The 25,387-nt window shown below is 38.5% G+C and overlaps 1 protein-coding gene across 39 annotated transcripts in view; it reads left to right on the plus strand.

The window, feature by feature from the left end:
• The window catches only part of LRRFIP1 (LRR binding FLII interacting protein 1), a 119,935-nt gene that overhangs the window by 83,949 nt on the left and 10,599 nt on the right, over positions 1-25,387 (plus strand). For 25 of the 39 annotated variants that reach the window (XM_052793714.1, XM_052793722.1, XM_052793719.1 and 22 more), the window contains 10 exons: positions 1,909-1,986; positions 10,714-10,746; positions 11,596-11,721; positions 13,078-13,149; positions 15,311-15,481; positions 16,438-16,530; positions 17,017-17,109; positions 18,307-18,399; positions 18,872-19,013; positions 20,719-24,242. In XM_052793714.1, coding sequence (XP_052649674.1) covers positions 1,909-1,986; positions 10,714-10,746; positions 11,596-11,721; positions 13,078-13,149; positions 15,311-15,481; positions 16,438-16,530; positions 17,017-17,109; positions 18,307-18,399; positions 18,872-19,013; positions 20,719-22,829 — 3,012 coding nt within the window. In that variant the 3' untranslated portion in view covers positions 22,830-24,242. Of the gene's footprint in view, positions 1-1,908; positions 1,987-5,923; positions 6,340-10,713; positions 10,747-11,595; positions 11,722-13,077; positions 13,150-15,310; positions 15,482-16,437; positions 16,531-17,016; positions 17,110-18,306; positions 18,400-18,871; positions 19,014-20,718; positions 24,243-25,387 lie in introns of those variants that run through there. The other 14 variants (XM_052793741.1, XM_052793744.1, XM_052793745.1 and 11 more) reach the window with 10 other exon arrangements.

Consider the following 25,387-nt stretch of genomic DNA (forward strand, 5'->3'; position numbering starts at 1 on the left):
TAATTTACAGCGGGCTCCGAGCCCAAACACTGTTTAGAAGTCTTTAAGCCACTGTTAATGGCTTGAGCAGGGAACACTGAATAAAACGCCAGTGATTTGTTCCCCTTTCTCTGTCTCCATCCCACCCTGTGCCACACGTATTTGGAAGTCTGTGTATAACCCAGCCTTTCCAGTTTATGTTGCACGATCATTTGTAGTAATGAGAGAGTTGAAGTACGAGGTCTTTGCCTCAAAGGGAATGGCCTTGTCACAATTACCAAGTTATCTGTGGTTATTTTAATGTCTCTGAACCTCATAGCACTTTTAATGTGTAGAGGGTGTGCCATTTGGATAGCTGTCCCCAAAGAATGTTTTTGGATGGTGAGATGACAGGTGAATGTAGAGGGCGAGGCTGAAACTGGCCTTGCTTGGTCTCAGCCAGCTGAACAAGTGGCACTTGCTTCCACATTCTACCCTGCAATACACAGGGAACAACTACAGAATAAATAGGTCCCGTGAAGCATTAATATGGGACTTGTAGTTACACTTTTTCCCTGTTATGTGTTTCAAGTTTATTCTACATACTTGTTATGTTAAACATAAAACACCAGTGATGGCACAAGGCTTCTGTGCTAGAACTAGTTAATAAGAAAACAAAATCTAAATATTTACTTCAGTGCTTTTTGGTTTTAATTTAGGAATTGAAGTGGCTGTGATTGAAAATAGTTATAAACTGTGTGCAGTACAGTTCTAAATTTTGTGTATTCTCACCTCTGAAATGAAGCTCAGTAGTTCATGAAGGTTCATTAAGCTAGTGTCATTGCATGTAAGACATTGGAGGACATGGCTTCATCACTTTATGCCCTGCTTCAGGGGCTTGCTAAGGGCTATGTGTCTTGGAACGTAATGCTTTGTGGTTAGTAACTAAGCTTACGGTGGTACTGTAGCTGGGGTTATTTCCAGTTTACACTCTTATCATTTATTAGTACTGTAAGCTTAATTTTCATTTAATACTGTGCTGCTTTGTTAGCATGGCTAATGATGCTGAAAAAGTCCTCCAATAGCTTGGTGAAGACCTGGCTGTCTCTGTAGCTGAGGAGTCCAGGGGATTCCTGTAGCAGCCAGGTAACTTAACAGAAGAAACCTTAAAAAAAGGCAGAAGCTGCTACTCTGAAATATGTGAAAGTAGAGGGAGTAAGTCTAAAATGCATTTCCAGAATAAGTTTTAGTTCTGTTTCCCCGATGCTTTAAACTTTCATTTCCCTTCTCTACTTCCACTGCACTAAAACTTCTGGAAATAAAACAGTGTAGACACATTCTTTGTCCTTGTCAGCAACAAGTCAGCCCTGTCTGTTTTGCATCACTGCTTAGATATTTGCTTTTAAGAAGGACTCTTGGCAGGAGATGAGGACTGCAGGTGCTGGAAAAGCAGGAGATATACTCAGTCTTTGAGATGGTCTCAGTTTTTACTTTAATCACCACGTAGATGGATGTTTCTTGCTTTAGCCTGCGGAGCATGGATTCATTTTATATGTGCACTATGTTGGAAACATGGGAAGAAGGCTCACCAGAGAACCTCAGAGCTCTTGAAGAGTAGTAGGATTGAGCCTTTTATATAGAGACTGAGAGTTGTTTACTTGTGGCTGGTATCTTAAGATATATAAATAAGTCATTAGTATTCTGTCATTCTAAGAACTGAATCAAAACTCTGCTTGGTCCGTCAGCTGGAATTACTGCTTACCTTAATTTTTAAATTAACAGTCGAGGTGTCTGTTCTCTGACTTTCACTGCTATTCTTTTGTCCAACTGCATGTAACCATTTTTGTAACTAGCTTCAGATGTAATGCTCTAAATCCTCTCTTGCTTCCCTTCCCAATTCTAATGCTTTTCTCTTTTCTCTGCTTGCTATTCTTGGTTTACCTGCGGCAGCCTTCTGAGTACAGCTGCTACCTTGGTTCAGGATCTCGGGCATCCTCAAGAGCCAGCTCTGCTCGGGCCAGTCCAGTGGTGAGCTCCTCTATTTTTCTTTGTCCCTAAACTGTTTAATTCCTCTGTTCTTCGAGGTCTTTTTTATACAAAGAGGTCACTGTCCCTCATGAGACAGTTTTTTATGGTATTAATTGGACCTCCTGGGCAATGTTTAAGACAGAGAAGGGGTGAACCAGATGAGAAATTACAAAACCAAAGTATTTTCTAGGCAGATGCATGTGTTTTTGCAATAGAAAGTACACTTCAGACTCACATGATAATGCTAAATTATTTTCTAAGTTGGGCATAAAGCACATTGGCAAGGGTATTGTGAAAAAGACTGGGTTGTTGATGCTAGTGCCACATCTCCTTTGGTTATTAAAATCAGGAGACCCTAAATCTTACTGCAGCGTATAAGTAGTTTAGTTTCTCTCTGTTTCGCAGTATTTTGATGTTGTATTGCTGCAAGGCTGCAGGGCTATCCAGAGATTGGATTTGAGCATATTTGTTGGGCTGTAGATTACCAGGCACTGCAGAGTCTTTAGCATGGTGAAGTGCTAGAAGGGTTACGTGTACCCGGCATGTCTTCATGAATTCCCAAGTAGTCGTGGCTGAACAAGGCTCAAATGCTAAAGGTTTGTCCAACCCCTGTTACTGTAGTTGACCAAAACAAGACTTTTTCTCCTGCTTTTTACAGATACAAAGTAATTGTCTTGATTTTTTTTTTTCAGTGGCATATTGCTGCTTTCTCTTTGTGATTGTTCCATCTAGCTGTTTACAACTCTGAATATCTTTCCTGATTAATTTCAGAGCGAAGCCTGGTAGTGTGTTGACAGTGGCAGACTGCAGTAGCATGTCTCTTAGAGAAAATGTGCAGCTTACAGTAAACTAGTCTATAACAAAATTAATCTTCCACGGAGAGTGAGTTTTGAAGTGTTGCACTGAGTTTTGGCAAGCTGACTTTGCTACATGGAAGTGTTCGTCCTTGTGAACTTTTAATGTGCTCATTCTCCTGGGACCTGTCACATATTACCTACCACATCCCCAAGATACAAAGTGATAAGGAGGATGATACCATAAATGAACACACACAGCGTGCTTCTCTAGTCGTAACATGGTATTGGCTTTGTTGCTTCGCTGAGGAGCTGAAACTTAAATGCTGTAAATGTTGCCTTAAGGACTAATTAAAAAGGAGTATCAAAGAAGCTACCACAGCATGCAACATGGTAAGCTGTAACATGAACATTTGGAGTGTTCCTCTTCAGCACACACACATACTCTGCAGTAAGGAATTGCTTTGTATCTGATCCCCCCAATCATGCTGCTTCCCCCTTCAAACATAGCCTGTGATTTGAAAACGTGTGCAATAAGGGGGCTTTCTCCCATAGTTAGAACTGTGCAGTAGGTCTGCATCCTGGTAGTGAAAGGTGCCTGAACTCGCCACGCAGGGTTACTTCTTGTCATCAGGCAGGGAATAGGCGAGCCTTTTGATCATCAAGCGAGCCCTTTCCTTCTAAGTGAGAAAGAGCTGAATAAACTGGCTGTAGCAAAAGAAAATGGAACTGATAGAATAAAGCTATGTGGTCTGAAGTATTGGTGTTTCTTAAAGCAAGGGTACATCCACTTTTTAAAACAATTTGATTTTTTTTTAAAAAAGGTTTTCATCAGATAATGTATGGCAGCCAGTGAGCTATAAATAAATCAGTAATTTAATTAGTCCCTGAACCTGAGTCCCTGAGCTATGAGTTCTTGCAGTATATATCTTACATTAGTAATACTTCTTAAGTGGCTTTGCAAACTGAATTTCAATTATCCCCAAAGCAAAAAATAATCAGAACAACCAGGGATTCCACTGAAGTTCTTTAAGTGTAAGAATTGGGTACCCATACATTGATGTTGGTTTCCATTATGTGTTTTTTATATGCAGTCTGAGTCATTCGTGCAAGTTGCTTACAGTTATCACAAAATGCAGCTTGCCCCTCCTGGGAGCTATAGGGGATTTTTTGTCTTTTAATTCTCTGCTTACACTTTGGACTGTTTGTATGCAAGTGGCTGGAGATGGTTAGCTGTGTCAGCACTGAGGCTGGAGAGGTGCCAAGCTGAATCTGCACTGCAAAGAGATAACAGGCACTTTTTTTTTTTTTTTTCCAATTAGTGGTTTATTGCAGGGTGTGAAGAGCTGAAGAGCTTCCGTTATTTCAGTGGCCTTGAAGAAGAGCTGAGAGTTAATGCTGTAGTGGGTCTAAAAGGCACCACTGCAGGGTCTTTGCTTCTCCTAATGCAAGGTAGTACAAGCCTTGTTAACGGGGTGGCATTGCTCTTAAAAGTTCTAATTACTACGTGGGGTTGATGCAGCAGCATCTTGTGATCCCCCCCCCCCTTTTTTTTTCCTGTATTAAACTGACAATGCCTTTTCCTGTAACTCACAGTAAGGAATCACTTGTTTTGCCTCTTACTAACAGAGGATTCAAGGCATTTTGATAACATTTCCAGTTGTGTACTTGATCTTGGCAGTAAAGATGCTGAAATAGAGCCCTGTCTTCTCAGTGGGCTTAGCAATGTATCGCTTCCACTCATAGTCCCAAAATGTCATCTGCTTGGACCTCCTAAAGGAAGAATAAAGAGCTCCTTGGACGATGGTGATAACTTATGAGAGGAAAAAAGTGGTTGTTTTTATCTATACGAGCAGTCTACATTAGAACTGTTTTAATATTGTTAACACGCAAAACTGAGTTGTTCCCTGCCTTACTGTATCGAGCCATATGCTTCCTTGAGTCTGCTTTATATATCTTCTGGCATTTACACACAAAGATTTGATTCCAAGTTTACTTTTTAAATGGCTGGTGGAGGAAGAAGGAAAGGGGAATATCTGTTGGGTTGAAAAGCTGAGTTTCCAGCACGCTTATGTCGCTTGAAAGTGTGATAGTTTACAAAATCCATGTACTGTAATCACAAGTGCTTAATACTGAAGTTAAAAATGATTTTCTTATGATTAAGGGCATTATTAGGCAGAAAACCAAACCTGAACTGTTCCCAAGCCTGACTAACTATCATGAGAAATTATATATTGAGAATAGAGAATGATCCAGTTTAACTTTCTAAATTAAAGCGTACAATACCTTGTCACTGCAGCCCTTAATTTTTTTTCTCAGAATTTTGTTTCCCCCTTCTATCACTGCTCATTAAACAGTGAGCAAAAAGCGACAGTAGTTTTCCTGCTGTGCACAGCTTTGCCAGCTTGTGTTCTCATTTGTGTTACCATGTTTGTAATACAGTAAAAGCCAGGAAGATACTTAAACACAACATGTGAATATTTATTTGTCCTTGTATGTATTTTTAAGAATTCACTATATCTACATGAAGTTTGCTCTTTGATTATTTTTCTTTAATGTTTTTCCCATTATCCCCACTAGTAATTATTGTCTGCTGTCCTTGCAGTTCCTGCAGATATGCAAATGTGTCATTTAATATTAAAGCATTATATATGATATAAAGTACAGGTCTTAAGACTACTGAAAGCAAACACCAGGCCCATCTGTACAGATGGAGGTAAATCTTGTGCCTGAGCTAGTGCCATGTTTTGGCTGTAAAGGGCTTTTTAATATGAATTGCTGGAATCTTTCTTTTTCTAAATTAATAAACTACTAGTGAAAAGCAATTATTTATAGATTTGAAATAGCCTCAGAATGCAACAGTATTTATCTGAAGACTTTCTGAGCAAAGTTGGGCGTGTTTTTCTACCCTGAGAAGATGATCTTTCATATTAATTCTCTCCCTCTTTGTGGAGTCTCAGACGGCAAGAACAAGCAGTCGGCATGCAGCCTAGCCAGGTGGACTAGTACTGACAGCAGCGTGATCATACAAACTGCAAGACTGAAAATGCAAGTGCCACTTAGCAAGTGTGCAGTCCTTGGGTCATATGTTAATGCATAGCTGTGAATAGCTTTTTCATTTGAAGAAGCTTATCGTATTCTCACCAGAAATAAAATGAAGACAGTTGGTCTTAATTTTCATGGAAGCAGTTATCAGCATGCACAAGCTTTGCCGCCTTTCCTCTACACTTAAAGATTTGCGGTAGGCTTGTATCGTAGCCCAGCCACTGACAGCCTGGGTGTGCTTTCGGCCCCTCCAGAGTGAGGATTTGCTGCAGTGCTAACTTGCATTTCAGAGGCTGATAAGTTTGTTTGAGTGATGATGTTTGGCATAACACTCATTCCTGAGCGAGGATACTTCTGACAAATCCACTTTAGACCTGAGAAAGTTCAGCAGTGGTTTTCCCCTGCTGACTTTTAAAGGCTTATTGCTAATTGCTAGTGTTAAGGTGGCTCTCGCTGGAAAAACACGCAGGAACTCTCTGTGTTGCTTCTTGCCCCAGCCCAGCCGATCAAACTGGTAAGATGGGGATTGTGGGAGGGGTTATATTGACTGCAGTACTTTTTTTTTTTTTTTTTTTTTAATTCCAGCTCTTGTAGATACAATCCTGTGTTCAGCAGTACCCATTGCGAGAATTTTTCTTCAGTGTGGGCTGTATTTCCATTTCAAACTGTGCTGTACTACTTTAAGAGCAGGAAATGATCTTAATTTGATTTGTCACCAAAAAAACCCCCTTGCTTTTATGAGGAAGTTGATCTAAGTGCAAGATCTTGGATGGAGCTGAGCAGTGACAGCCATGTATTGAACACGCTGAAGTTGTTCTCATACCTGAGCGTGGTCTGTGGCACTACCAAACAGCAAGTGTTTGAGATTTCTTCTCTAGCCTTGTTTAGGGGGCTGGAAGCTGGAAATTGTGCCTTAGTCCTGATTCTTCCATTGAGTTAAAGATCTCTTCACTTGCAGGTGGGGTGTAATGCTTAACTGTCCCAGGGTCTCTGGTCTTTTCAGTAGGTTTTGGAGAGTTGTCTTACTGGTTGCACTGTGATGATGGTGCGGGGGCTCTAATTTTGGCCTGGACAGTCACCAGTGGCAAAGAGCTTCAAGGGTTAACCTGCTAGTTGACTGCAGAGTAGAGAGAATTACTTTTTCAAACATTATACTAAAATGTTTTTATTATCTATGAAAAATAGGCAATATTTCCATATATGGACTTGTGGGATGATTTTGCTCTTGTTAAGTTTCCAGCTGCGGTAAGCCTCTGATATTGCTGACATTTTTGTAACAAGGGTCTGGATTTATTCCGAAAGCGCTGTCAGAAGAGGCTGAACTCTGATCCCACTATACCTATTTTGCAGAGAGCAACCTATTCCCCTTGCCAAAACAAAGATGTGTGTGCTGGAGGTTTTTGGAAAATTACTTCCTTTTCCTGCTTTTTTACGCACTAAAGTGCAAATTGCCCAAATTGTTGGTGAAGAAGTTAATCTGTGATTAGAGACAGACCCATACCCTTGTAGAAATGAAAAATGGTACAGTCTTCTAGAAATTACAGGTCTGGTGTCATTAGGTGAATTCCTCTTTATATCTCTTCTAGGAAGTATTCTGTTAGTCCGTTATATTTCTATGTGGAAAAGTCCCAAAGCCAGTATATTTGTATGAAAAGCTGTGCTGAGTATAGTACTGTGAAGGTGGAGAGGTTGTTTTCGGTCTATTTAATCATTACAGTATTCTTTATTGAATGACAGTGCAGAAGGTTAAGTATTTTGGCCAAGAATTTTGTGCAATTTCAAATAAAAATAAACATTTTTTCCTGACCTTTCTCAGTTTGATTTCTTACTGGATCAAATGCCAAAGGGCTTGTAGGGGACTGGGTGAAGGCTGAAAGCCTGAAGTTCCCTCTGGTGGCTGACTGCTGTTGGAAATCATGATTTACCTTTTTAAAGGAGTGATACTGTGAATATATTAATCTAAAGATGAGCAGAATGAAAACCTTATAAAGTACTAATCTAAAATAGACTTTTGTCTTTCTACAAGACACTCTTTACAGCTTTTGGTGTATCGTTGCCACGTAACTATAAAATTAAATGCTGCTTGTTTCAGACTGACTTTTTGCTTAAAAAAGTGTTGTGTCTCAGGAGGCATCTTTGTGATGAAAGGATACTGTGTTAGAATGAGGAACTGGCTTTTCTCAAAACAGATTAAATTTTTAAATGTTAATATTTAAATAAATTGGTGGTGGTAATTACTGTTTTTGAGGAGAAAATGCTCTGAGTATTCTATTCATGGCACCAAATGGATGTGTGTATCACATGCATGTATCACAAGAGAAAATGAATTCTCCTGTATTTTTTTTCTTAAACCACCTCAATTTTAGAAGTTGCTTAATAGCTGTAATTATTAAAGATTATGCCACCTTAGAGAATTATGAAAGATTGTTTTGCAATAAATGTGTAGCAAGCTTCACAGGTATGGTTATGAGTGCTCTGAGGAGAAATGTCCACTGTATGCATCTCTCTCACCACATTGTCTTCAACGTTTTTCCCCTTTGTAAATGGAAGCGTTTATTTGACTCATGTGATGCGTTGTTAAAACAGTATCAATATTTTCTCCCTTCTTTATCTTACTAAAAACCGAGATTGCACATTTTTTCAGAAAATAGAGGACATTCTGCAAATGGCTTAAGGAAAATAATATTTTGAGTTGTGCCCAGAACCCATAAGGTAGACTTCGCAAAAGGTTGTACGTAAATTTCTGGAGGTAGATTTGTGCATGTGTGTATGCACTAATCTTTGGTAACGTCAATATTTACACTGCCATAGCTGTCTCGATAAACAACAACCTAGTGTTTGACTGGGCTAGAAGGCTGCCAAATCCACCACTTGGAGCTGTCTGGCATGAAAATAAGAGGCTGTTTGCAAAAGTCAGTCCATCTTGTTTATTGGGTCTGAACTGAAGTATCTGCCTTCATTAGTGACCTTCTCTTACTGCATCCAAATTCAGAGTTTTTTGGTTTCCACCCCCACCCCCCACCCCCCCCCAAGTACTTTGTGTATTCAGTGCCTTTGCAAAGTTTGTATCTAGTGCTTTAAGTCTGGCTTATTTTACTTTGAAGCCTAAGTCCTAAATTTTCTTAATGCTAATCATGGGGAATTTATGATATGAGATATGTTGTCGGTGTAAAAAGCTGATTTGTAATAGGTACCTCTCAGTTCTTGGACTTTTTTTAATAGGGTACCATGAATAATATGAAGAATAATTAGTGGGATCATCTAAATATTACTCCGTATAATTCAAAGAAAAAAACCCTGTGCCAAATGTGAACTGATTGGAAAGAGATGTAGTTTTGGAGTGTGTTTTCAGTGAAATTTAGTAACTTAACCTCAACTATCCCCAGCCTTTCCCTGAATCGGATCTCTCCTGATTTCAGTCATTTCAAAAACACTATTCCCTTTGGCTCTTAGGCTCTTGATCTGGGGAAGCCATTAATTTTCTAGAAGTCTTTTGGGAAACCATCTTGACTGTGGTGCTGAATGTTCCCAGAAGAGGTTGACATGTTCTGGACTTCCTGAGTTCTGCTGAGCTTTTCATTTCATTCAGTCCTTTTTACACTTAGTTGCATTTTAGATGGAGATACTTATGAAAAGATTCTGTTGTGAAACACACTTTTTTTTCTTTCTCCTCAATAGCAAAGTGAATTATGACAAAACATTTGATTTTAAATTTCTGCTCTTGGGAACTTGTATATTTAGTTTGGTTTCAGAGCAGGAAAAAGTTGATAGGATGGTTCCCATCAAGGAAAGAAAGATACCTGTTCGGGTTGTATGTGGGTTTTGCTCTGTAACTTTCTTTTAAGCATTTAAGCTGTCTGTATCCATGGTAATTTTCTGCACTCCTAAATGCTACTTTGGCTCTGTTTTGTTTCTTCTAGACTAGTTTTAGTGCAAGATCTCTCTTCTGAATTAGTAAATTCCAGTGAAGTACTGAAACAGTAACAGAGCTGTTTATTTAGACTTTGAACTGGTCCCTGATATTTGACTTGAGGGTCAGTTTTTGTAGTCTCAGCCTTACTTGGATCTTTGCTTGAAGTCACAGTCACCTTTTGTCTTGAGTGGAGAATACTTAACAGAAGTTTTAAGCTTTAGATTTTTTTTCTCCTCCCCGCCACCCCCCGGTTCTTCTTCTTTTGGGAACGGTGTAGACACAGTACAGTCCTTCAAGTCTAACTTCGTACCTTGCTTTTTGGAATGGGGGAGGGTGTGCTGGCAGGCTTCAGAGGTAGCCTTCTTTTAGTTAAAGTCCATAAAAAAAAAAAGTAACTTCAAGAAGCTGTCTTGGTCTGGAAATCTATTGATCTTTCAATTAAAAAACGTAACCTCTCTACTTCAGTAAATTGCTATTTGGGGTTCATCTGAGGCACATTTTTAAATTGTTCTAAAGTAAATAGGAGTAGCTGTGTATGTTAGCACAGCAGTTTCATACAGCTACTTTTATGTCCAGGGAAAGACATCTGGGGCTTTAAGTTCATGCCCATGTAGGTCTTTGTATTCTTTCATTGTTAACTCATAGATCAAGTGCCATCTTCATGTTTGAAACGTTGTAATGTAGAAGATGGAAGAAAAGTGTTCCTCTGTCTTATTTAATAGACTAAATAGTTTTTTATCAATGAGTATATTCCACTTAACTATGTACTGCTTAGAAATTTGAGGTGAATTGTGCAGCCTTCCGCCCTGAGATGCCAGCGAGGACACTGCTGTTCTGAGCAAGCTGGCTGCTTTTTGAGTGGATAGATATTGCTATTGAAGTCTTTTACAGGTTTAAGAATTCCATTTCTGATATCTTACTGCCATCACTTGTCCTTTATTATGTAACGATTCCTTCTAAATCTTTGTTTTACAGATTGAGGAAAGGCCAGAAAAAGACTTTGAGAAGGTAAGAAGGATCTTCTGAATTATTCTGCCAATACTGCTTTCTTCATGTTCTTTTTGGTAGGTGGAACTCGCAGTAAGTGTACAGAAATCTTCTAGAAAATCCACTGTGGGGCAAAAGTTTGAATTATCAGAGCCTTCTACTACTACATTTTTTAAGACAAACTTTCAAACTTCTGTAGTTATTCACAGGTTTAGTAGTTAAGTAGACCTTCACCAGCAGTTGGCTGAAATTGCTTTAGGCTAAGCCACATGAATACTGGTTTTGTTTATTAAATTTTAATTATGGTATTATGTATAAATAAATAAATAATAAAAAAGTGGCGGATACTGCAGTAGAGAGAAATTGGCTTAATGCAGAACCCTCAGTACAGTAAAACAGTTAATGTGGCTACTGCTACAGCATAGATAAATGTCCATGCAAGGAGAGGAGCTTGAGGGGTAGTCAAAAGCATCCACAAAATGTATTATTACAAGTTTTGAAAGTATCTGGCAAGTTGATACTAGCCCCTAAAGACTTTGTCTAACTTAGACTTAATAGTTACAGGAGTTTGCATGGCACAGCTTCTATCAGTAGTGTTTAAATACATCTGATCAGCCTTTTCTCATTAGTTTCCCTTGTTAAATCTTGATCTTTTGATTTCTCTTCTTTGAAAGTTACATTTTAAGAAAATTTGCATAATTTAAGTGTAAGGGTTGGTGTAACGCGTGTATTTAAAAGAAAAAAGCCAAAAACCAAAAAGCAACAACAAAAACAAACAAAGAAAACCCTATCCCCCCAAAAATCCAAATTACAAACCCACAACATATCTAGACAAAAATTATAACCATTTTTAACTGTGTGTGATTGTAGGGAGCACGTACTGTTTCAAGTTTATCAGCAGCTACCTTAGCTTCTCTGGGCGGGACTTCTTCACGAAGAGGCAGTGGGGATACATCTATCTCAGCTGATACAGAGGCATCTATTAGAGAAATAAAGGTAAGAAATACTTAAAACCAGCATAAATTGTTAGGAATCTTGTCTCTTAACTATGGCTTTTTTGATCAGAATGTTTTTATGCCTTGCATCTGATAAATCAATAAACTATGAGATTACTTGAAAGTAGTGCTGATGTTCCCCTTACTGACTATAGAAATTGGCAGTAAGAATTGGGACTGACAGGCTAATACTAACTAGGACTGTCCCGAGCATTGTTATTTTGTAGACTAATATTATCTAAAGGATATTATTAAATATACTTTAGACTTCCTTCCAAAAAAGAAAATATCTTGTCTCCCCCTTTTGGCAGTTCTGGGCAAAATGAATTGTGTGCTGTAAATGAAAAGTGCTTTATTAGAGAGATGCTGCTGGGAAACTAGTGTATATTGCAGGAATATTTGGGTAAAGTCCTATGGCATATGGTAGCAGAACAGACTGATCATAATAGACACATCTCATCCTAACCTAATGAAATAGGAAATGGACTCAATATAGGACACTGATAGGAGGATTGAAATAATGCAAGAAGCACTGCACTTACTGGATGCTAATTTGGGGAGGGGGCTGTATTTTGTAATCTAATTTCTGATTTCATGAAGTTAGACACATTTGAATAGCAAATAGCTATGCAATCCAGTGTTTGTATCATTGAGTGCTAGGGTAGTCCATGGCGAACTTGTTTTTTGTAATCTGTTTTTTAATGCTGCATTCTAAAGACTATTTTAAAATGGGGAATCTGAATTCTGTTAATTTTCATGCATATGACTTACAACTCTTCTGAAATTACAGCCAGTTAAAACAGCTGGAATTTGTATTAGGACCTCGGATACAAGCAGGTCTGTCCCAGTTTCAGCACTGTAAAACAGCTGAAAGATAGCCATTTGCTGGTGACCAAGGACAAAAGAGGATTGAGACTGTGAAATAGGACTTAAATTTTGTGTGATGGATGGTTTTCATGTAGTCTTTCCTACGTCTCTTGTACAGCCTGTATTTCAGGCTTGCTTTGGCAGCCATTACCCTTAATACCTGCATTCCTAAAAGAGGGTGATAATCAGTGAAAGGGGTAGAGGAGGGCTGTGTGGCTGAGGTATATAACTTGGAGGCTTTGAAGCTGGGTCTGTGTCTTGTCCTTAATGCTGAAGATTTCATTTTTTCCAGTCAAGAAGAGCAGAATTAGCATAAACTTCTAACCAAGAAATTTCATTGTCTGGCAAGGCTTCAGTTTAGGATCAGAGCCCTTAACCTGTGTGGTAGAAATATTTAAATGAGAATTTTGAATACCTGCTTTTCCCCATCAGCTGTGCTTCTGTCCGTTAGTTCAGTGGCATCGTTCACCTTTCTCACTGTTTCTCTCAGGATATCTATGAGTTAAAGGACCAGATTCAGGATGTAGAAGGCAAATACATGCAGGGACTGAAAGAAATGAAGGTACTGGTTTACTGGAGACTGGGAGTGTGATCATTAACACTAGCTAAACATTCAGAGATGCCAGTGTGAGACCTTGAACTGACCTTGCATGCTTTTCTTCTGGGAGGGGTTTGTAAATTGTGTGAAAAGCATTTCATTAACTGGAAAAGTATCTGTTCTGACCTCAGCTGATTGTGGTGAGAAATGCTTCCAAATGTTAACTGAAAGGCTGCTGATTACTATTGCATGTTGTCTTTGCTGTTTTGAGAAGGTAATCATTTTGCTAGCAAATTAAAATTATTAGGGTTTTTTTTATAGTTTCCTAATCCAGGAAATCTACCAATATTGGAAGATGAACTAGAACTCGTGTCCTACAGTGCTATGAAAAATTAGAGTTTAAAAGCTTGTAGGTTTTTGTTTTGATAAGGTCCAGCGTGCCTTTGGAAAGTTGTACATGCGAGGCGGTGACTATCATTTTGGTTTCATATTTAGATCACAGAAGACACCCTTAAATGATTCTTGTAATAAAACTCTGTGTAACAAAGCTTGTTACATGAACGCTCACACTGGTTGGCCATAAACAGATTCTGGTGCAACAGCTAACTTGTGCATCTGTGTACCACCACCTCATGAGTGAGCAGCAACATCAGCTGCATTTTTTGGAAAAGGCAGTCTTGCAAATATGTATGTAGATATCCAGGCATATAATGAATGCAACATATATCAGCATTAATTGCTGACTGTGTCATCGGCTCAATGCTGTGACAGGTGAAGATGCTGCCATCTTGAGTTGTCAATGGAAAAAGAGTAGTTTGGCCCTTTTTCTGTAAAATCTGTTTTTTTTCCCTGATCACTGTGTAGCAGGTGTAGCAAAATAATCACACTGCATAAAAAATGTAGGCCATTTTTCAATTCGTGTCCCTTAGACTGGCTTTTGTGGTGATTTGTACCTAAGCCACATCGCTTGATGCTAAGAAGACAAAACGTAGCATGCTGAAGGAGTGGTGCAGCAACTACCTTAACTTCTTACTTGCATATACTTCCTTTCCGGCTAATTTCTGAGGTTTGATCCTACCACAGTTTCCAAATCCTGGTGGCTTTCCTTTGCTTGGTATTTCTCATCCTTGGGCTGGAAAGTGCACCAAACACAGTTTGTGTTTGGAACTGTATAAATTCATGTCCTTAAAGACAAATTGTCTTATTTGTCAATAGAAATGTAAACTGAACAGGTTCGAAGTTAATTTTGTCATCATCTCACCACTGTCATCCCCAGTTCCATTGACTGAATGAAAATGGAAGTATATGAAACTCACCTGTGCTTTAGATGTAATTATTAGAATTAAGTTCTGAGAGAAATTGCTTGATCTGTAAACTAAAATATTTACAAGAGTCTCTTCCTTGTTTGCATATTTGCACTGTTTTGTTTATGTAAGTATTTTGTTTATTAAAATCAAATACTGCAAAGTTTGACTGCACAACACGGAAAATAATCCTGATCTTTATTTTGCCATCATGTGTTGTTATAAATACCTCAGTATCTTATATTGAGGTCAAGTTGATAGGAGGGGGTTTTGAGACCCTGGGAATTGTATCTTACGGACTAAATTTGCAAAGAAGAGATGTGATAACCTAATGAAAAATGATACATCAGGTCACAAAAGCTGCAGCTTTTTCATGGCAAATTCTAATTCCTGAGTCAGTATATTTAGCGGTTCCCACACTGCAAGGATCTCTGAAATCTGTGTGAAGTGGCTGTCAAACTGCCTTAATTTAAGGCCTAAGATCATCTAAAATGATCTTAAATCAAGGCCAGTTTACCTTTAAAAAAAAAATTCCAACTTGTCATCTTCAGCAGCTGCTTTGAGCTGCCAATGTGCAAGGGCAGGGGGAGGAGGGAGAAGGAAGAAAACTCTGAGAAGGCAGAAGCTGAAGCAGCAGAGAACAGGAAACATTTTATCCGTCCTGAGGTAAGGTTCCTTGCTGGTAAACAGGAGTCTGGTGGGAACACAGGGGAGGGTTATCCTCACCTTGGGACAGTTGGTAAGCCTCTCTAGCATGTGATTAGCACTGGTTTCCATAGGAGTAATTAGCATGCTTGTGGTTTAGTATTTAATTTTCTCATTGAAGGTCTTGGTTGGCAAAGCGTCCTTTATAGCTGACTCTGGTTGCTTATTCTTTGCAGGACTCTCTAGCCGAAGTCGAAGAGAAATACAAAAAGGCTATGGTGTCAAATGCTCAACTAGACAATGAAAAAACAAATTTCATGTACCAAGTAGATACCCTGAAGGATGCGCTCTTAGAGTTAGAAGAACAGCTGGCAGAATCCAGGCGGCAATATGAAGAAAAAAGTAAAGTATGTATGTAGCTATGGCATGTTATTTAACAGGGAAAGATTTTTGGGGGGCCAGACACCTTTGGGAGGAGGCAACCAAATTATTATTCAAGGTTTTAAATATGTTATTGTTTTAGTTACTATTAAAGCAAGTGGAATAGCAGCACATTATGCGCTTGTGATCATACAAATGGAAATTTTCCCTAAGTTTCTGTCTTATAAACAATTTCTGAAGTAAAGAAACGTTTTATATGGTAAGGCCACACTGATAGTATCACATGTCCTTTTATATTCCATCTTTAAATTCAAAGGTTTTGTTCATAGTGACTTCTGGAGGATTCCTTATTTTTTTCTTCTTAAGTATTTTTACACACAAAGCTCTCTTCAGAAGTCCCATGGGAGAGTTGTCCAGTTTATATACTTAAGGCAGCCACTTGGTTGAGAGTTGAATTAAGTTTTGCGTGAATTCAGCATCTGACAGCTGGCGGCTTGGTGTTAAATAATAAAGCTGTGGCTTGTGTTAGCTTTTCAGAACTGTCACTTTAGCTTGGGGCATTTGACTATAGTGCACTTGAAAACACATAGTTCCTGAAAGATATGGTTTGGTTTTTTTAAAGTCTGCAATGTCTAGCTAATTTTTAGTACATGGCTATGTGGAAAGAGTGGGTTAAATTCCCATCCATTCATCTGTGAAGTCTCTATGACTTGAGTGTAAAAGCTATTCACTGCCGGCATGCTGCTCAACTTGCAAAACTGGCTAAATTATGCCTGTCACTTCTATATTTGATGGAATAATAGTTTATTGGAAAAAGGACAAATAAGATCAAAATTGTACTCTTGTGGGATTATGATTAGAGGAATGTTCAAGAATTGCATTGCAGTAAGCATTTTTTTTGTGGTTGGGCTTATTTTCTTTTTTTTTCATGGGGTGCTATTTTTGATCAATAAAAATGTCATTAATATTTCATTATTCATAGGAATTTGAGAGGGAGAAGCATGCTCATAACATATTGCAGTTTCAGTTCATGGAAATCAAAGAGGCTTTGAAGCAAAGAGAAGAAATGCTTGCAGTAAGTAACTGGTTTTTTAATGGCTTTTTTGATTGGTATGTTCCCAGTTTAGCAGTAGGAGTGTAGAAGGTGAGGCATGGAGAATTTTATCCCCTACTCAAGTTTCTCACCTGAAGACATACTAGTGTTTCAGGCCAAACGGGTTCAGAGCTGACTAATAGCAATGGTACTTTCATAAGTATTATCTTAAGTTGGATGACTTTTTTTGCCTTGTCCGTAATACGAAATAAGCTGTGTTTCGGACAGCTGTTTGTGGAGATGAAGAGGAAACTGATGGAACTGTTGAACTTTGTTGCAAGTCATCACATGGATAGTAAAATTGTCTTCAGGAGTGTAGGTTTAGTTGCAGTGTCAGAAACTGTGCATGTAGATACTCTTTTACTTTAGTACCTGACTTTTTTCATTCTTTGGCATCACTGCAATCTTAACCTTCATTGTTAACCTGTTACCTGCTTTCTGTCTTCTTGTTTTGCTCCTGTCTCTCAGGAAATCCAGCAGCTGCAACAGAAACAGCAGAGCTATGTCAGGGAAATTTCTGATCTTCAGGAGACAATAGAATGGAAAGACAAAAAAATAGGGGTAGGACTGTCAACTCCTGAAATGTGTTCAGAGTGGCACTGTTGTTCTCCAGCTGATCCTGCCTTTGCAAAACCTCATGAATAAAATCCTCCCTAGTGACTTTGCTTGCTGTGGCTGTCATTCTGTATTACCAGTGAACTAGCAAATAGCAAATTTTGTCTTTGGCCAGTATCATAAAATCCAAGAAAAATTTAGCAGCTGGTCTGATTTCAAACCCTAGGGTAGTTTATTTGCTGTGGTGCACCATTTTTATTTGCCATATTGAGAAAGGAAGTTCTATTTATAATGCAATTCCGTGCATCGGCACTGAATATTTGCTTATTCAGATTCAATCTGTGGACTGAGCAGAAACTGGAGCGTGATAAAGGAGTAATAGAGCTATTTATGGGCTATTGGGATGAAAGTTTCTAAGTCTCCCTTGCTTCTCATCCCTTCCCACCACCCCTTATCAAAGCCAAATGGAGACCCACTCTTAAAGAAAAGCATGGCTTTCTTTTCTAACAATGACCACTGAAAGACTTTCTGAATATAGGAAGAGAAAAATCTGGCAACTTGCCCGTGCTTGTGATGTCCAGTAACTTGTAGCAACTTGAAACTCAAAATTGACTAATTTTTGTTACTGTTCTATTTGTACTTACGTAGAAATATTGGGGGGGTTCAGTAGCAAAATACCCATTTGCATATGGTACATCCCAGTCTAAGATGACTTAATGGCAGCTTTTAAATTAATTGAAATGTACTGCACCCATGACAGTAACCCATTGAATAAAAAGACTATTAAAATCTGCTGGGCCTGCTTTCATGCCCTTCTGTTAACACACGGGAATGGCACTGTATCTTCAATGTGCATGTTGCAGTAATACAAATATGAATTAACTTGTCTAGCATAAAAACAAAAAGTGGCTCCTCATTTGAAGTATCCCTAATGAAGGATTGGGCTCTGAATGTCTTTAGTAGGAGTTTAGGAGGAATTATTATAGAATAAGCTTTGCATTTCTTGGATTTGAAGTTTATCTGTGTGTATGTAAACTTGGTCCTTTAATCTGTAAACTTTACCTTTTTCATACGTGCCACTTCCATCAATCTCTGAATATCTTAAATCTACTCATTCTTGTTTACACTTGCTTTTCATGTTCTTTACTTGTCTCCCTTCCTTTCTTCACATCTTCTCGCCCTCTGTCTGTGTTGGGAACTCAGGCATTAGAGAGGCAGAAAGATTTCTTTGATTCCATAAGGAGTGAGCGGGATGACCTTAGAGATGAAGTGGTTGTGCTGAAGGAGCAACTGAAGGTATGCAAGAGGAATAAAAGACACTTATATTCGACTGCTGACCTTTTCCTCCTGTACATTTTTACAGAAAATTTGAATCTAGCTCAGTAGCAAGAACTCTTATTTTCATGTTGCCTGAAAGTTGCCATTTCAGGAATTTTCTGCATAAAGTCCTTCCCCCTAATATTGACTGTAAGCTCTTAGTATAGACTGTAGTATTAAGTAGTTGCTTTTGTAGGATATGCTTCTCTGAGGAACATTTTACGCAGCAGATTTATGTTTTTTAAAAAAAAAAAAAAAGCTGGGATCATATGCTTTCTATCATAATGGCTAAACTGAGAACTGTAATATTCTGTGCTCTTTTCTGACTTCCAGACATGTTAATGGAACGATTGAAGCAATTGTTTATTGAGATATCAAGGACAAGAACACTTGAGCAATCTTCCCCTTTCTGAGCAGCGGGCTCTAAAGCATTGCTTTTGCTTCCCCACAGAAACATGGCATAATCCCAGACTCTGACATAGCCACCAATGGGGAGACATCAGACATTCTTGATAATGAAGGACACTTGGATTCTTCCAAAACTGTTCCAGGCACAACTCTGGCATTAAAGGCAGGAGGGGATGGGACGCTAGGTAAGTGCTGTATATATATCCTTTCACATCTTTCTGTCTGTCTGTCCCTTCATTCATCTTTGCTTGGAGTTTGGGCCTTTGTTAGTGGGACAATTAACACATCACGCAGCATGCTACTTGTCAAATCACTTCCTATGCATTTTTCTGCTTAATATTTATTATCACTTCAAGTATGTTGTGCAGTTTCCTGCAAAGGCAGACTTCATTTCCCATTCAAGGCAACAAAGGACGAGAATACAAATATTACATTACAGATAAGTAGCAATCATTCAGATTACTATTTAAACCTTGAATTTGAAAATTGTCCCAGAATAATCCTACTGTTGTTCAATATTTTTCAGCACATATCCTAAAGAATCAGAAAAAAAGCATTTTAGTTTCCTGTAAAGAACTCATATGTTGGTTCATTTATATACCTGAGAACTGTAAGCGCCTGCTGAAAACAGTGCTGGGCACTGTTAAAACACACTAATGTATGAATTCATTGTTCTTGGTATCTAGTACTATTGAGCAGTTTAATATTAACACTTTGACATTTTTACTTGTTATGATAGGATTAACACTGTTAAATTCAAAGAATATGACTCTGAGATGGGTAGTGTTAGGATTGAGAAATCTGGTTGGCAAAAACATTGTTCTTAGGCACTTGTGATGAATGGCCACTCAGAGAACTTTGATACTAGTGGAAGGAAAGGAGATAATAGATTTTTTTTTTTTCCCCTCCTGTTTTTGTTCTAAATGAACATACTAATGAATAGCAACAGGCAGCCAACTGTTGCAAGTGCAAGTTATCTTGCTTTTAGCTCTTGGCTGCTTTTTCCTCACTGAGTTTTTGTGTGGAAACAATCTGGAACATGAAAAACAAGGTAAGGGTGTATTTTTAAGTGTAATTTCTGTCTCTCCTTATTCTGGGTTTGGGTTTTTTTGTTTGGGGTTTTTTTTGTTTCTTTTTTTTTTTTTTAATTAGGTACAACATAGAAGCAAAAGCTAACTGCTGAAACCACAAACACTGTTGTTCTAATACCTGTTGCTTCCAAATACAAGTTGAAGAAAAACTGTTACAAAAAAACCCCAAACCACAGAAGTCCCCATCCCTTTGGGTGGATGAAGTGGCTGTAAGGGGCACTAAGTACCTGAGCTTTGATCTGTGTTGGTAATGTTAAACAGCTGAACCATTTGCTTGCCAATCAGATTTTACATCTGTCATATACACTGATGATGCCTGTTTATGATACTTAGGGGTAAAATATTACTGAATAATCCTTGATTACTTCATTATAATGGCATCAGACACACACTCTTGCATGCATAGAGTGGTGTTAGGGTTAAAGTTGTAGAGAATATTGCCAAGGAAAAAATAATCTTTACTGTTAGTGTTACATCTGCAAGTATTTCTGTTAAATCACACTGCTTGAAACAGTTGTTCTCATCTACAAAAGCTGTAATTCACACAGCCAAGAGCATAAATCTTCTACTTTAATAAAACACAAGGCAGCACCAGAGACTTCTTGCTTTGAGAGGGTGGTGGTGAATTTCACTGATCAAAAACCCCAAACCCTTACTAATTCAATTGCTGCTTTGCCTCACATAATTGGCAAAAGCTGATCTTCTATTAACCTGTTCTTTGATTCATTCTCTTCTGGGTTTTAAGTGGGGAGGTAAGTGCTATAGTGTGGTCCCTTCAACTTTCTCAATGGTCTTTTAGGCAAAGCCAATGAAGTGGACATGAAAAATGAGTTTTTGAAGGATATGGGGAAAAGAGAAATCTTGCAGAATACTGAGCGTGAGGAACACAAAGAGGAGTCTGAGGAGCAGGAAGTACAGACATTGCATGCTGATGAAAATGCAAAGGCAGAAAAAATGGTTGAAGAACGTGATGCCCTGTCAACAGTGATGTTACCAGATAGTAGGTTTACAGAACAGATTCAAAGCCTTACAGAACGTGTATCAGGGAGCACTTCTTCAAATGATGATGGTGATCCAGATGATTTAAGAAAGGTGACAGAGTCTGCAGGCACAGCAGTCCAGCAGCCTGCTAGTATGGAGGCTGAACACCATGACTTAAATGCCAGGACAAATCAGAACTTGGAGGTGGGCTCTCTGCAAGGTCATCAGATTTTTGAGACTCCTCAGGAAATGCCTAGTGACTTAGGTACAGAGCATGAACTGGAAAAAGCTGCACTCAAATGGGAAGAACGAGAGGATCTTAAAACTAGCCATGCCCTGAATGGTAATGAAATAGATCAGGAAGCCACCATTACAAGTGAGAGCTGTGAGTTGGTTTCTAACCAGGCAGGGCTACCAGAGGTTCCAGTAGCAGGCTCACTTAATGAAGAGGTAAACTTGGAGAGTCACACCAAGGGACTCCAGCACTCAGAAGAAAGTGCTGAAAACAAGGTTACAAATGTCTTGCAGGAAAAGTTTTTTGAAAGCAAAGACTGCCTTGAGGGAAGAATTGATAAAACGGGAGGTGATAGAGGTGAAGAAGAAAATGAGGTTGGGATTGCAGTTCAGGGTCAGATGGGGGAAATGGAATCTGTGGGTTTGGAGGGGAAGGAGTCATGTGAAAGCGGTGTCCCAGCAGATACAAGTGAAAACAAAGGTGGAGGAGATCAGGCATGCATCCAACCATTTTCTTCAGAGGACAGTCCTTCAGCATCATCAGAGGGACAAAATAAGCTAGATAAAACTGACCTTGAAAATGCTATGGCTGAGAAGGACGGACAGCAGGAAGAACTAATAGAAGAGTTGGAAATGTGTTCAGATTCTGCAGAAACAGGTGAGCAAGATAAGGCATCTGTGGAGGCTGTAGGTGGTATTAGTGAGGTAAAAGGAAGCATGCTGCATCAGGCAGAGCCAGACACAGACATTGTGAAAGAGGTGACGACTCAGGAAACCAGTTTAGACCCAAGTCTTTTAGATGATGAAATTAAGGAGTCAGAATTGGAAACAGGGGATGAGTCTGGGAAAGGAAAGGAAAGTAGGATAGAATGGGTAGAAGATTCAAAACCAAGGGCAGAAGTTCAAACAATTCATTGTAGTGAAGAAACAACGGGTGATACAGTGGGAGAGAAAAATATTCCTTTAGAAGGTGAAGTGCAGAATGTAGTTGAACAAGAGGAAGGTGAATCTAAAGAGGAGTCAACTGTAGATGTTAGTGTAACTACTGAAAACAAAGTTGATAAAGAAGCACTGAAAGAAAATGAGCAAGAGTTAGAGCTTGTGGACCACCATGGTGGTGGATTTGCTTCTGAGGAAAGTGCAGATAATTCCCTGGCACAGAAAGCTGAGCAGGATGAAGATGTTAGTGAACAAGTTAAATTGGAGGCTCAAGTAGAGGAAAGACTGGAAGATGATGGTGATGCATTTGATTTTGATGAAGAGTCAAAACAGATACTAGAAACTGATGAAAAATGTGATGGAGAGAAAGCTGATACACAGAAAGAAGAGGGTGGTGGAGTAAATGGTGCTGTTGGAAAAACTGCCCAAACAGATGAAGCTGGAGAAAGAACAGACAAAATAGAAACTGAAGATGCCTTGACTGAAGATGACAGCTTGCAGCATAAAAAAGGAGATGAGCCTGAAGAAACAGGGTGCTTGCAAGGGGAAGCATCATGGAAAACTGATGAGAAGACTGATGTGATAGAAGATGAAATCAAATCATCAGATTCTAACAAAGTGGAAAAAATAGCAGATGAAAATGTTTTGGAACAGGATTTGGAAAGTGCTGGCAATAACAGGGATGAAAGCAAGGAGGATTTGCAGGGTGGCAGAAGGGGTAGGGGTAAACCCAGAGATGACTGTATAATATCATAAGTTCAAAATCTCAAGGCTACATGAGTTACATGCCATTTGATCAGTCCCAGTACAGAAACATGCACTTTGCACAATACATCAGACCTTAGGAATCCTCTTAAAGTTTTTTTCTTTATAGGTAACTCTCATCATAATACAATGTTATGTAACTGGTAATGATGCAAGTATTAAGTTACTCACTGACGTACCTAGCCACAGGAAATCATGCGTGGGTTTGATTTTGCTGTGTCTCAGGTTAAAAGTTTATCACCAAAAGAGCGAGCGTCACAAATCAACTATTCAGACTATCTTGCAATTAAAGTACTTTTAGTGTGAATAACTGCTACTGAGGAATTTCTACAGGAAATCCTTTTTTTCCTAGCCTAGATGATAGATGTCTTGAATGTACTTATGTGCATTGGACCTTTGTGAACTTATGCGCATACTTATGTGTGCCTACACACATTAGATCTACAGCAAGTACATTAACACTTCATGAAGGAGCTCGGTATATCAGCAACACTGATCTGATGTTGAAACTTCTTTTTGAATGATTAAAGCCTAGGAACTTTTTTTTTTTTTTTTTACTATGGAAAAAAAAAGATACTCTCATTCCACTTTGTGTGTATTTCTGATATGGTCCTATTCCAAAATATAGTTAGATCACTGTGAATCAGCTTAGTCTAAACACTTTGGAAGAACAATATACAGTTTGAAGAAAGTGCAACATAGAGGTCTTAGTTTGCTGAAAGGAATAAATATATACATGTTTACTTCATCTAGGCACTTTGCACCACAATAGGCCTTTTACACCATGTCTCACATGGGTTTTTTATTTTTTCCGAAGAAAGTGTCAATACACACTGTAATGTGTGCTTAGGTTTGCTATCAAGTACTGTCTAGCTATGAATATATAAAGTATCTGTTTTTCCAAGAAGATTTTTGTTTAAAATTGCATTTCCTTACTGCATTATATTTTTTGCAAATTCTGAAAGAATGTTTTTATCTCTGAAAAATTCCTAACCCCTTCCTTTCTGGAAAGAAGATAATTTTGCATATCTTAATTCTTGTTGGCTATCAGGCCAAAGACGATTGTTGTTCTGTGTACTAGCCCCTGTGCCTTTTTGAAAAGCTGGATTGCTTTGAATTGCTGGCATAGATTAAACACTTTGACTCCACTGGTATATTTCTTCTTGCGTCTTTGCTAGTGCTTGGGAGGAAGAGTGTTTTGCATACTTAAAAATTCATTTAAAGTTGTTTTAAGCGATGAACGTCCCAAGGGAATGCAAATTGAGGAGTTGGGGGGGGGCTATGGAAGGCTGTGTTTGTGTTCATGTTACAAAGTTGATGGAGTACAGCCTGCAAAATTTCAAGATGTATATCAAAATGTACTGAGCTGTATATAATTGAAATAAACATATTTTATACTTTAAATTGCCTGTCCAGAGCACTGTTTATAAAACTGCATAAATATTTATTTAAATTATATAATTTCAAAAACATCTTTTGCAGCTTTGTTAAATTTATTGTGTTGTGCTACATAGCTAGAAGAGCTGTCTTCTTAGGAATGGGCAGCCTTGGTGTTTGAGGACCTTTCGTATATGATGGCACCCTTAACTGTAAACCTATAACAGGACTATAAACCTGTAACTTTTCATATGGCTTCTCTCCAACTTACAACAGTTCCAGTATGCTTTCTGTAAGTATTAGCAGTTGTTCTTAAGGGTTTACACTAAATGCTAATCTAAAAAGTCATAGATCTTAAAAGCATCTCTTGTTACTATGTCACAGCGTTTGTTTAAAGGTTTGTTTCTGCTATACTCGCAACAGTAATACATGGTTTAATGTTGAAAGTATTTTAAATGTATTTATATTGAATTTTTAAATACACTTAAATATGTAATTAACCTTGCTTACCAGGCTTCACCTATACTTGTGGATGGATCTATAAGTAACTGAGTCAAATTAGGCACATGCCAGCATTTCCTGTATTTTTCATATGAGTTTTTTTCTAATAGAAATGCTTCTGGGTGGTTGAGGGAATTAATGGTGAGCTGATTTTAACTAGTTTTTCCACTTCAGAAAACAAGGCATCTCTGAGAGAGGTTCTTTTTAAAGCCAAGTCACAGAAGGAGAAACAACTCTGGTCTTAACTGTCCATGTACCAGCTTTTATCCCACAGTAACTGGCCAACTTCTCAGTGAAACTCGGGTAGAAGCAAGAACGTGAACAGGCAATGCAGAATAGCTGCTGTACTAGAAATTCATCCTTGAACGTTAGCTGCTTGGTACCTCTGTCGGCAGCTGGTCCCTGACTTCTGGAATTGGGCAAGTACCGTGGAGAAGGTGGTCATGGTATTATTTACCTCTTTGTTTTTTGCTTGACTATATGCACACTGAGGAAGAGGGGAAGGTCTCCCAGATAAATCATCTTGAAGATAAAGGGAACTGCTAGATGTTATATTCAAAATTTAGTAATTTAAATATTATATGCCAGCTAGCATTGAGTGAAATCTGTGCCATTGGAGAGGGAGAGGAGGCAGTGTCTCAGGAGGAATTACCTACAAAATATATCTTTTG

This window comes from Harpia harpyja, chromosome 7 (genome assembly GCF_026419915.1).
Source record: "Harpia harpyja isolate bHarHar1 chromosome 7, bHarHar1 primary haplotype, whole genome shotgun sequence".
Classification (NCBI taxonomy): Eukaryota; Metazoa; Chordata; class Aves; order Accipitriformes; family Accipitridae; genus Harpia; species Harpia harpyja.